Source organism: Psammomys obesus, unplaced genomic scaffold (assembly GCF_907164565.1).
Source record: "Psammomys obesus unplaced genomic scaffold, mPsaObe1.curated_primary_1811, whole genome shotgun sequence".
Classification (NCBI taxonomy): domain Eukaryota; kingdom Metazoa; phylum Chordata; class Mammalia; order Rodentia; family Muridae; genus Psammomys; species Psammomys obesus.
In genome coordinates, this window is record NW_026593286.1 from 1,353,790 (window position 1) to 1,366,538 (window position 12,749).

The 12,749-nt window shown below is 43.7% G+C and overlaps 1 protein-coding gene across 1 annotated transcript in view; it reads left to right on the forward strand.

Annotated features, from left to right (window-relative positions):
- Positions 1–7,285: 7,285 nt before the first annotated feature.
- The window catches only part of Ndufa10 (NADH:ubiquinone oxidoreductase subunit A10), a 32,723-nt gene continuing 27,259 nt past the window's right edge, over positions 7,286–12,749 (forward strand). Inside the window, exons 1-4 of the mRNA XM_055616846.1 lie at positions 7,286–7,432; positions 9,813–9,981; positions 10,663–10,878; positions 12,652–12,738. Coding sequence (XP_055472821.1) covers positions 7,358–7,432; positions 9,813–9,981; positions 10,663–10,878; positions 12,652–12,738 — 547 coding nt within the window. The 5' untranslated portion in view covers positions 7,286–7,357. The remainder of the gene's footprint in view (positions 7,433–9,812; positions 9,982–10,662; positions 10,879–12,651; positions 12,739–12,749) is intronic.

The following is a 12,749-nucleotide window of genomic DNA, read 5'->3' on the forward strand; positions in this document are numbered from 1 at the left end:
CTATTAAGTATTCTCAAGTATAATTCAAATAAAACCTCTTCTACCACCCAATTCTATCTAAACTTTTTTTTAAATAAAATTTAACAAACCTTTACATCTACCTACAGTACTGAGCCTTCGTCCAAACATGTCTTCTGAGTGGAGACTCGGGGAACACGTTCCCAGCTAAAGTAGGCATTGGAGTCCCACCCTCAGTCACTCTCTCTGTCTCAAGAGAACCACTGTGCTGCTTTTCAGTGCCAGAGAGTAGCCTGGGTGTTGTTTCATTAATGTAAATCATGAAGCACTTACATTTTCATGTTCTGCTCTAGCTCAGCAGTGTGTCTGGTGTCTCCTGTCTTTGCATGTGGTAATCCATGCATTGTTTCTCAGTAGTATTTACATTACATTGGCATGCGGTTCTGTGTTTTGCTACTGGCTGGCAATATTACAGATACTGTCTGGGATATGTAATGCTGCAACTTGCAATCCAGGCAGTATTTTTATTTTTACTGCTATCTTTGTAGTTTGGTGAGCTACACTACCTATCTATCTAGGCTAGACCTAGGTACGCATAAAGGCTGTATGTGCCTGGTGCTGCTGCAATACAAGGTAAGTGGATGGTCAGGTTTAGCAGAAGCCGCAAAGTCTTTCAAACAGTATGTACCAGTTTTCCTCCCATTGGTAGTGTAGGAGAATCCCCGTGCTGCCATGCCCTGGCCAACATGTAGTGTTGTTTGTATGTTCCAAGTCAGCCTTTCATCTGGGCTACAAACGTGACTTAAACCTTCGTTTTCCAAACACAAATGGTGTCCTGCTGACATCAACAGAACTGTCTCTGTTCTTTTGGATATGACCTCTTTGATGATCTTTCCACAGCTTCTGCCCATTTTCATATGGGGTTTCTTTCTACACAGGCTTTTTCCATCATCTGAGCCCTCTGATGCAAAATTTCTTCCAGTTAGTTACATGCCGTGTCCTTGTGGCTCTTACAATAAGAAAAATTCTTTATTTAATGTCTAGCGTGTACATTTCCTCTTATAGAGGTTTTCCATTTAAGAAATACTTGCCTCTCCTAAGTTCATGGAAATGTTCTCATGTCACATTCTAGATGATTTGTCTTTTTAAATGTTTAAATCTGTAATCCAGCTGAAATTGAAACCATTTTCCAAAAAGACTGGAAATTGGTCTAGCACTCACCACTGTTTGGTAGGTCATGCTCTTCTCTAGGTAGCATCGCCCTTTCATAAACCAAGTCACTGAAATCATATGGACCCTTTTGCTTGGACCATGCCTGCTCTTTTTTTCTATCCGTTATCTGGAGCCAGACAGACCCAACACTCTATCAGAAGCTCAGATGAAGGGCAAAAAGAAGTTGGTTCTGTGTCCTTGTCCAGGAGTGGACTTAGCAAGGCTGGTTTAGGGCTCAAGCCAGTGCCTCAAAGAAATCAAGTCTGTGGTTTCTCGGAAACCAACTCTTCTCCCTGAGCTGAACTTATCCATCCTAAAACAGCTGTGTCTAAAGGCTCCTGTGTTCTCTTGCCAACATGGTCTGATTTAGGTCTCTGTTGACCTTAGCCATGTGCCTCCTGGTATATAAGATGCTGTACTTCTTAATAAACTTGCTTAAGTTATCAGCTAATGTAAGACCTCCCGGTTCAGGTCCAGCCTCCTCTCTCTCTCTCTCTCTCTCTCTCTCTCTCTCTCTCTCTCTCTCTCTCTCCCTTACCCTCCCCTCCCTCTCATTCCCTCCTGTCTCTCTCCTCCTCCCACCTCTCTCCCTCCCTCTTGCCCCTGGCACCTCTCACTCAGGACCCTGTCACTGAAGAAGAACCTAGCCCAGGCCAACCTGTTTCTTCCTGAACCAGTTACAGGGTTTTTTGGAATTTAGCCTTCCATGTACCATGAGGTCCACTAACATATCCTCCATGTGCTTCTAGTCTAGGTGACCTTTGTTTGTCTTAGGGCTTAGTGAAAGGAGGAGTTACACAACTTAGAACCTGCTTGTCAGCATCAACAAAAGATAAGCTTGCAGGTTCTTATTTGTGGGATTGTGTTGATTCTACAGATTAATTTTGAGACAATTTTTATCTTCACAATTTTTAGGGTTTTTTTAATCAGAAAATAATGAGCACCTTGAGAAGGCCTGGCTAAATATTCAATTTCTTGCTAAACAGAACAGGCCTAAGAGTTGCAGGAAAAACCACAGAATAGGGATACCAATCAGAAACAGCCAAAACATCTGGCCTGAGGAAGATAAGGTTTTTAAACTACCTGTTTGAAAAAGCACCTAAGTCCTGACCAGAGTCGCATAGTCTCTAGGGGAACCAGGCAATCTCAATCAAGGTTACATAGCCACAGTAAGAATTCCACTTTCTGGCTTTAAAAGGGGCATGCAAGGTTCCCTTGGGTCTGCCACCATATTGTGAAGGTGGTGGCCCCCGCATGCTGGGCTTTTGCAGAATAAATGCCCTTTGTTGCTTGCATGCTACTCAAGTCTGGGGTTGTTCTTTCGGTGTCTTCTGGACCCTAACAACCTCTCTTCTGGTATAATTTCAATTTCTTAAAGCTACACTGTAGCTTTGGTTGGCAGTCCTTCTTTCCAGGGCTTGAATTTCTAAATATTATAATACAAAAAGTATCTCTTAAGTTTAAATTTTAAAGTTCTGTTACTTTATATATATATATAAAGTACACAATATAATTTCAACTTTCTTTTAGAGATAATGGTAGATTTTCAGAAAGCTGCAAAGAAATATGCCAGGCAGTGCCATGTGTCCCTTGCCTGGTCTTCCTACTAATGCCATCTTGCATGTGTAAGGTGCAGCTCAGTGACAGGACATTGACTTTGGCATATCCTCCAGAACTTGTTCGAGTTCCATCAGTTAGCAGATTTGTGTCACAGAATGTGCACATTTGTGATGACTGTGGACATGAAGTAGTCAAGGGGCAGAGCATCTCCATGACCGGAGGAAGGTATTTGGTGTTGCTGACTTGCAGCCACACCCCACACTGCAGTCTCAAGAAGCCCCGAACATCTTCCCGGGATTTTATTTCAATACATAATACAAATGGAACCATACCAATTGGCCTTTGGAATGTGCCACTCTGCCCAGTCCTGGATTATTTCTAAGGTGAATTTAAGGAAGCTTGTAAGGAAGTTTGGGTTTCTTTGTACACTCAGTTATGTTATGTAATTTTCTTTAGTCTGAGTGTGGGTTTTTAGTTGGGCTTTAGTTTGTCCACAGCTGTTAACTGTGGGGCACGGCCTTTGACAGCCAGTAACGGCCTGCCCATTAAAACATCCTTTGTGGAGGTTTTAGTGGGAACTCCATTAAACCTATAGATTGGCTTGGGAAGATTTTACAATGCATGTTTCTTCCAATCCAATAGAGAGAGAAAAAGAGAGAGAGAATTTATACATATATGTGTGTGTGAGTATGCCTCTCCATTTTCCAGGTCTTTGATTTCTTACATCAGTGTTTTAAACATTGCAGCCTATAGATGTGTTATATTTAAACTCAAGGATTACAGTTTACTCAGACCAAGGATAAACTGAACCCCATCTACTATTCATCTCTGACTTATATGCTGTTAGCCTAAAGAATACTGTGTGATTCTGTGTGGCTTTTTATATTGCACAGCCTGGCTGAACTTATTCATTCTAGGGGCTTTTCGGTCATCTCCTTTGGGCTCTTTGAGTACAAATGATGTCATCTACAAACAGTTTCATTTTTGTTTTTCCTATATGTATTCTGTTTATATCTTTTGCACTTATTACACAGCTAGGGGTGCCATTGTTTTGCTGAGTAAGTGTGGGGAAAGGAGAAAGCCTTTCTATTCAAAAGGCAAATCCCATTCTTTTCTATTCACATGATGTTAGTCTTAGGGTTTTATGGGCACGCTTTGAAGCAGTTGCCCTATAGTTTTTGTTGAAGCACATGTGTTCTTCATTACAAATAAATATTGAGTTTTGTCAAAACGCTTTTCCTGCAGTAGGCAATCTGATCACATATATTTCTTTTGCTTTAACTTGTTTTTACATTGGTAGATTTTAAAACATCAGATGGCTTTGCATCCTTCACATCACATTTGCTTATGGTGTACTACTCCCTTTAGATGTTGTTGGATTCCATTTGCTAATGATTTCTTGAAGACTTCTGTGTATAAGTTCATAAGGGATATTGATCTATCGAGGGCTTAAATTGTTGTACTGTCTTTAGCAATCATGGCAGCGTAACTTGTGGTGGTAGGCATTATCCCTTCTGTTTTCTAGAGGAGGCTGTGCATATTTAGTATTATATATTTATGTAAGTAAAATTCCTCAGTGAAAATGTGCTTCTCTTTTGGTTAAGTGAGTTAAGTTACACATTCAATTTCTTCAACATGGAAGGCTTAGGTATGACTTTTTCATGTTAATGACTCCAAAAGGTGTTGTAGTTTACACAGGCTACTTCATGCATGTATGTAATATACTGTGAACATCCCACACACCTCACTACTCCTTTCTCACCTCTGACATCTCACATCACTCCCTTTGTTCCCCAGTTCCCTTCGATGTTTATATCATTCACGCATGATTTTATCTACCTATGAACTCTAGGACCCACAAATAGCAAAACACAGTAAGACAGTTGCCTTTATGGCTTTTTGTTTACTATGATAATCTCCAGTTGCATTTCCCCCTCCCCCCCAAATAACATAATTTCAAGACTCTATGGATAGGAAAACTTCACTTGCATGCCCAGCACTTTCGCTTCTTTCCTCTGGCTGGACACTTAGGTTGGCTCCATAACTTAGCTATTGTGAGCAGTGTTGCAACAAACAGTGAGCTGCAAGTGTTTTTGTGGCATGTTGACTTGGACGTTTTGGGTGAGCACCTGGGTGTGGTATAGCTTGGTCATATGGTAGCTCTATTTCTGGTTTTTGAAGAACCATCACACTGATTTCCATACAGGCTGGCTTAGTATACATTAATGCCAGCAGTATACTGTATATATAAAGATTCTTTTTTGTTGTTTTTGGTTCACATCTTCACCAGAATTTGTTGTTATTCATTTTCTTTATGACTGCCATTCTGACTGGGGTGAGGTGGAATCTCAATGTGCTTTTCATTGTATTTCTTTGATCACTAATGATGTTTTAAAATTTTTCATGTTTATTGGCCATCGGTGTTTCATCATTTGAGAACTCTCTGCTCATTTCACTGGCCCATTTATTGAATGGACTGTTTGGTGTTTGGTGAGTTCTTTGTGTATTTTAGACATCAATCATATAATAGGTATGTAGCAAACAAAGACTTTTCTCTCATTTTGTAGGCTATCACTTCTCTTGATTGTTTCTCTTGCTGTGCAGAAGGTTTTTAGTTTCATGAAATCGCTGTTTTATGATTGTTTTTCCTTTGCTTTTCTTTCACCTTCCAAAGGGCATCTTTAAAAGAATCCCATTATTATTTGCTTATGTTTGGGGACTATCATTTTTGCAGTATTGTTAGTGGTGAGTCTAGGTGTTACAGTATACAGATAAATGTACAACAACCTGCTGTAGGGCTGATTCACTACAGCTGGACCAAACATTACTTTCATTTAGGTTCTTCTTGACCACCCCCATTTTCCAAATGTGATTATTCTGAGTAATTTCTATATATACATGAGGTATTGCAGTATGATGACACAGTTTTGTTTCAGCCACCAAATATGATTATAAAACCCATTCACTGAGGGATAGATATGAAACTTCCATTCTCCATTCTCTTATTCTGTCTTTCTGAGGGAGTCTCCAGCCTTCTATTGTCATTTGGAAAGCTTCCCTCACCCAACTATTCTAAAAAAAAAGGCCTTGCTGGAGATGAGAACTGTCATCCAAGTAGATCTGTTCTTCCTCTGAATGTCTGTGGATTTCCTCCAACAGCCCCAGGAGAGCCTCAGCCCATATCAAGAAACCCACTGGTTACACGAATCCAGGGAAAATAAGATGGGTGGAAATACTACCCAGGTCATTTTGCTGAAGACTATATTATCTTAGCATTAAGATGAGACAAAAAGAGCTGCTAACTAAAAATCATTGGCCATTATCCTTCCTGAACATGTGAAGGATTCTTAAAAGCTCAAGTACAACTCATTACTATAATGACATATAAAATCAAATGGGGATGTGTAATCCAGGGATTCAAGGCTCATGCAACAATCAGTCTTCAAAAATATCTCACAGTTAACTCGTAACCAAAAGTCTCAGCAAACCTGGGGCAGATGAACCCCCTACAGACTAAGTAGCACCACGAAGACCTGCAAGCTAATAACGTACACCATTTTTCACTGTGCCCCCAGCAGAAGCTGTCAAACACACAGACCTTATCTTAGGACGTGAGGTAAGTGTCTTATGGTCAGGATGCAAAAGGAATGTGGAGAAGATTCTCCCTCCCATCCCCAGTATACCGGAAAGGACGCTGGACTTTCTAAAAATCCAGAAATGCAGGGGAGGCTTTGTGTCACCCACATGGAGGTGGTCCGAGAACAGCCCAGCCCGGGACTCCCCGCTGTTTTGAGGATCCTTTCCCTGTCAGCACTTCCGGGCTTCCTCGGAGTCTTCTTCCTTAGCCTCAGAGAGTCTTGAAGCTGAAGACCTTTCCAGGAGGTGATTGTAAAGTCAGTAACTGTGGAAGTGAGACAGGGGCCTCTGCCCTGGAGATCACTGAGGTGGCTTCAAGCACTTAAAAGAGCTCAGAACGTGGTTGAAAGCGGGTCACACTCACAAAGCCCAGGCTGGGACAGGTGACCCCATAGAAACCCACATAGGAATGGGCTCTCCTCAGCGTCCAGGAGGGCAGGGAGAGGATCCTCCCTACAGAACCCAGACTGGGAGTGAGTGACATCCACAGAACCCAGGAGGTAGGTCCTCTCCTCAGAGCTAGGGCGTGCAGGAGGGAGGTGGGTTCTCACCACAAAATCTGGGGAGCGAGCGGGTCCACTCCACAGAATTCGCAGAATACCCGGAGCGAGGGGGTCGCACTTTCGTCACACATCTCAAGGCATCTGCGAAAACCCCAGGTCAAAGCTGGCCTCTTCTGTGCACTCCGCAAGGCTCAGGAGGGTCTTCTCGCCCTTTGCTGTACACTTAGTTCAACTGTCCAGCAGCCAGCCGCGACGGCCGCCCCAAATGGTCTAACCCTCAAACTCGGGCTACGGCTGTCTAGACCTAAGCCCCGCCCCTCCCTTACGGCCCCGCCCCTGTTCCAACCCGGTGCACCGCGCGGAGAATTATTTTCCACAGGCGCCGCGAACGCCTCCGCCGTGACGTCATTGCAGCGCGTCGTAGACAGGATAGGACCCCGTCGCGGTCGCGTCCCCCTGGTCCTTGAGCCGTCGCGGACGGTGGAGCTATGGCCTTGAGGCTGCTGAGACTTGTCCCGGCGTCGGCGCCCTTGCGCAGCCTCGCGTCCGGAGCCCAGCGCGTGGTGAGCAGCGAGCGGCTAGTCTCGCTGGGGTCCCGGCCTGTCGGCCCTGAGCTCTGACACCCCGCCATTTGTTGGTCAGATCCTGGAGCTACGAGCTCCTGAGGCCTCCACTCAAAACTCCCGGTGCAGCGATGAGGCGGGACTCGCTGTCCTGGCTGCACTTGGGGAACCGGGATGCTAGAGCTCTGGAGCCTGGGCCCGCGCGCTCATCCGTTCAGTAATTGGTGAAGTTGCTTTGTCGAATGCCCTGTAAACTCCGGGGTGACGTGATGTGGAGCAGCAGCAGAGATTGTGGTAGATTGGGGAGGGTTAAGACTTCCTAAGGTGCATGCAGAATAGTGGGTGATACTACGTGCCTAGCGGACCCTGGCTGGGAACAGAACATGTTTTATGACGGCATCACAACTTCTTTGCTTTCTGGTAGCTAGGACTACGTAGATGTTAGATTGTAAAGAGGCTGACCTTCATCCTAAGGATCTTTATTTTGAACAGAGGAGTGGAGAAATGGGGTGTATGTGAATGGGAGCCTGAATCAGTACTATCAGCCTAAACCCCATCAGGACCTCACCAACTAGAGCATACAGCATAGTCACAATGCACTTTTGACTGACCCGTAGAGGCTACACTCATTTCTCTGTCCCTTCATCACCCTTTTGTATGTTGGAAGTTCAGTCACATTCTGTGTTCCATCCTAATTAAGTTTTGCATGCATTGAGTTCATTCCTTGTGCTGTGAAGTTCTGTCGTTTACACAATAGAAAATGTAGCTCAGTGTTTACAATACCACACAGAGTAGTTCTAAAAAAATAAAAATCAGCCCTAAAAACAAAATCCATTGTGCTTAATATTCATTTCTTTTCCACCCTCAACTCATGACAGCCACTACACTTTTGATTTGTCACACATGATATTACCTGTCACATTGCTTTCTTTGTTTACACTTATTTTCACAGTTACAATTCACTTGTGTGGCTGGACAGGTAGCTTAGTGGTTAAGAGTATTTGTTGCTCTTTAACACACACACACACACACACACACAATAAATCTAGATAACAAATCTTAAACCAGATGTCATGGTGCACACCTTTAATTCCAGTATGACACAGGCAGATCTATGAATTCTAGGACAGCCTGGTCTATACAGGGAGTTCCGGGCCAGGCAGGGCTTCACAGTGAAACTCTTAAAACCAAACCCCCAAAACAGCAAGGAGAGAGATTCGCTCATGTCTTTATGGCTTGTTTAGTCCTTTCAATTGGTGGGTGATAATCCATAGTTCGGATATACTGTCATTCATCCATTACCTATTGAAGGTCCTTCTTGGTACTTTCCTCTTCAAGGCAGTTGTGAAAAAAAAAAAAAGCTTCTTTAAGTATGTATGTAAATTTCTTGTGGGAATGTGTTTCCTATAATTGGGTGATGTGTTTGCTGGGTCATTAGTGAGACTAATTTTATAACCATCTGTCTTCCACCGACTGTTCCATCTGTACTCCTTAGCTGGGCAGAGCGCCCTGCTGCTGTATGCTGTCTTTCTGGTACTGGCAGCCTTTTGCACTTATGAGCATCCTGTGAGCACGTGTAGTGCATTTCCTGTTCCTCGTGGGAGCGTCTTGGGCGCTTACTTGTTGTCCGCATTATCTTTATGAGATCAAATTCTAAAATTACTCCTTAATTTTAGAATTTGCTGCCTTTTCAATTGTTCTCCTTTTAATTATGTATCCTCTACTGTCCCCAGTTAATGATCTTTATTTGGGGAGAGTGGACTATTTTAGCTTTAGTTCGGTGAGTAGACTGGAAGACTGCTGATGAGGATGTCCCTTGCCTTGTTGATGTGAGAATGACATGTGCATCGGTGCAGCAAGAGAGGGAGGTGATGCCTCTTCCACAGAGCCTGGGTTTCTGTAGGTGATTATGGTATTGAAGGAAGGCAAAGAGAATGCTTATATTGCTCTATATAGACAGTTCCTGCTGTTCAGGGCATCATACTTGGGTATTAGAGTATGTAAACTCTACTTTGGCTTAAGTCTTCTAGCTTTCTCACCTTACAGTGTTTACTCAGTGGGTAGGTAATTAGGAACAGTCTGAAGACAGAAGCCAAAATCAGAAGGTGCTTTTATTGTGTCAGGTACCCCTCCCTTTAGCCATTTGTCCCTCCATCTTTCTGTCCCTCTCGTCATCCATCCAGTGCTCATTAACATAGCAAGCATCCTTGCTGCTGGCCCTGTTCTGAGACCTAAGAAGGTAAATAGTCATCTCTCAGAGAGCTGGTGCTGAGGAAGAAGGGAGTCAGATCATCATACAAGAGGGACCTCTTAGTATTTTACTTAATAGCCGCTAATGCCTGCAATAACCAGAGTGGTTATGTAATATCGTGTTTTTTAGGGGCAAATTCATACCAGTGCGCATTGCAAGCTGAGGTATGGGCGACTGGCCTTCCTTCTTGGTGACAGGACAACCAAAAATCTGAATGAGTACAGCCGAGTGATAACGGTAGATGGGAACATCTGCGCTGGGAAAAACAGGCTCGCAAAGGAAATCGCAGAGAAACTAGGTATGGACGGCATGCAGAGTGGCCCTGGCCTGCCGGGCATGTGGCTGCTTATCCCACTTAGAATTTGCTTGGCTGGTAACTAGATAAATTTAGGTAGGTCTTTTACATCTTTTAGTTGCTTGTTGAAAATATGCTTATAGTCTTAGTGTTTGAGAAGCTGCAATAAGATCACCATGTAATTGAGGCAAACTTGGACTATGTAATGAGTACTAGGCCAACCATGGCCTCATGGGGAGACCCTGTCTCAAGAAGACCAGTTTGGGGGATGGGTGTTAATCTTTCAAATGTAGCAAATTTTAAAATCCTTGGGAATGCCTGCCTTAGTTCCCCTACCAGCGTTATCACTGCATTTGCTTTCACATGGGCTGAAGGGGAGGTAGGCTGACCTGGGCCTACTTGCCCTTTGGTGATGTTGGACAGCAGCAGTGCGCTGAGGGTTGGAGGGGGCTGTGCTGTGCCGCTTGCTTGCAGGGAGTGGAGAAGCATGCTCTTCTGCTTTTGTCCACGTCACCTGTTGTGATTCTTGAGCACGTGATGAGGTGTGAACACAAAGGTGACTTTCCCTGGGTTCAAATGGCCAGCCCTGGCAATAATGGAGAACTTTTCTTTGTTTCTGTTCAACCACACACTGACTGGGAGTGAGCAGTCTGCCCATGCTTCATGTAGGTCTTCTCTCCTTAGGCATGAAACACTTTCCTGAAGCAGGGATACAGTACTCAAGCAGCACCACAGGTGATGGAAGGCCCCTCGACACGGAATTTAGTGGCAGCTGTAGCTTAGAGAAATTTTATGATGATCCGAAAAGCAACGATGGCAACAGCTATCGCCTGCAGTCCTGGCTGTATGCCAGCCGCCTCCTGCAGTACTCAGACGCCCTGGAACACCTGTTGAGCACAGGTACTACTGTGTCCTTGGTTGGGGGTGGTGGGCATTCTCTTTCTTGATTTGTTTCTGAGTAGAGGATTTCTGAAAAGGTTTTTTAGGCAAGTCTGTGTTTCCAGTAAGATCATAAGTCTTTGAAATCCCTGTTGGCGCAGGCTCAGAATAGCACAGCCTTATCATTGTGGTTGATGGTGGGTTTAGAAACAAGTTCAGCTGCCTCTGGGAAGTTGGCTCAGTGATTCTGAGCTGTGAGAACAAGGATGTATTTTCAGCTATGCCTCAAGATAGTTGATAAAGCTGCTTCACAGACTTGCATTTGGCATCCATTGCCTGGGACTCTGGGTTACTGAGCACACAGCGTATGTCCACAGACCCTGAATCATGCTGAAGTGTCACAGAAGTGTCTGATTTTTATTTTCCAATTTTATTAATGACTATTTGGTGGGTACCTACTGTGTGCTAGGCTTATTCCAAAACCAAGGAATACTGCAGGGAGGAGGCTTATATTTTAATAGGACAATGACTGACTGGAAATATGCATGACAGGAGTGAGTGGGTGGTGAGTACCTTGGGGAAGTTGGTCCTAGGTGAAGTTACATAACAACCAGTTTTCTCTCTGTGGTGAGTGGGGCTGGGGCCCATTCTTTCAGAGTTCTGGCTAGGCCCAGTGGGTGGATTACAGGAACTTTTTTTTTTTGAGCATCTTGAGTGATTGTATTGCAATGGGTGCAGCTGGTGGTGATGGTGATAAAGGTGAGAAGTAGCGAGCCGAGAGTATTGGACTTGGAGGTCTTTACTCTGAAGGAGAGCAGAGGCCATTGGGAGGTCTGAGCAGAACTTCTTCAGGCTCAATTTGGAAGTGTCCTGCTGTGGAGAAGAAAGGATCAGGATATCACTGAGAGATGCTGTCTTCTGTGAGCTTCCTATCACCTCGTTGAGTGTGATGGGAACGCTCAGCTCTGGCTTTTTCAGCACCACCACCTCAAAGACAAGAGTGTCCCGTGTGGCTGCACATCTCTCATCATGCTGAAAGATGTAGAAGACACTGGACCTAGAGAAAGAAGTGATCTGAGATGGTTACATAACTGCTGGTTTAGAAAGTATATTTGATTGAAGAGTTAAGCAGTTTTCTGTCAACAAAAAATAATGCTCTGAACCAGGGTGTTCTTTGGGACGTGGTTGCTCTGGGGCAGTAACCCAAAGCTGCTGCTGGAAGAGAATGAAATAGTAATGATGGAGATGGTCTCAAGAGAAACAAGAATGTTGTTTTAACCCTGTGGACAGCATTGTACCACATGCTCGATTTCCAGGTCGGGTGACAAAATCAGGGCATGAATTTGTCACATTTCCAGATACATGAGATAACGAAGTTGTTATCTTGAGCTTGAAACATTTTTTTTTTTAATTTAATTCTTTATATTCAGAAAAAAACAACAAAAAAGTGTGTTTGAGAGAACTTGAGGATGGTTGTGGTAAGTAGGACATGAAGTATAGGAGGAGTTGACCAGGAATCTGAAAGGTCACAGTGACACTGAAGGAGCTGATTTAGAACTCATGTTCCTTTTCTGTCACAGGTGATGGAGGAGACAGTGTTACTGTAAGCCAAATACGTACTATGGTATTAAAAGTGTTTTCCACTTGTAAATAGCATAGTCTTTGAATATATTTGTTAAGAATTGGAATTGTAAGTGACTAGATTTTTTGTTTTTCCATTTCTAAAATGAAATTTTTAGTTAGCGGTACATTTTATCCATTAAATTCAAATATTTTGTTTACCTGTTTTAACAGGACAAGGTGTGGTCTTGGAGCGCTCCATCTACAGTGACTTTGTCTTCCTGGAGGCAATGTACAACCAGGGCTTCATCCGAAAGCAGTGTGAGTTGTTT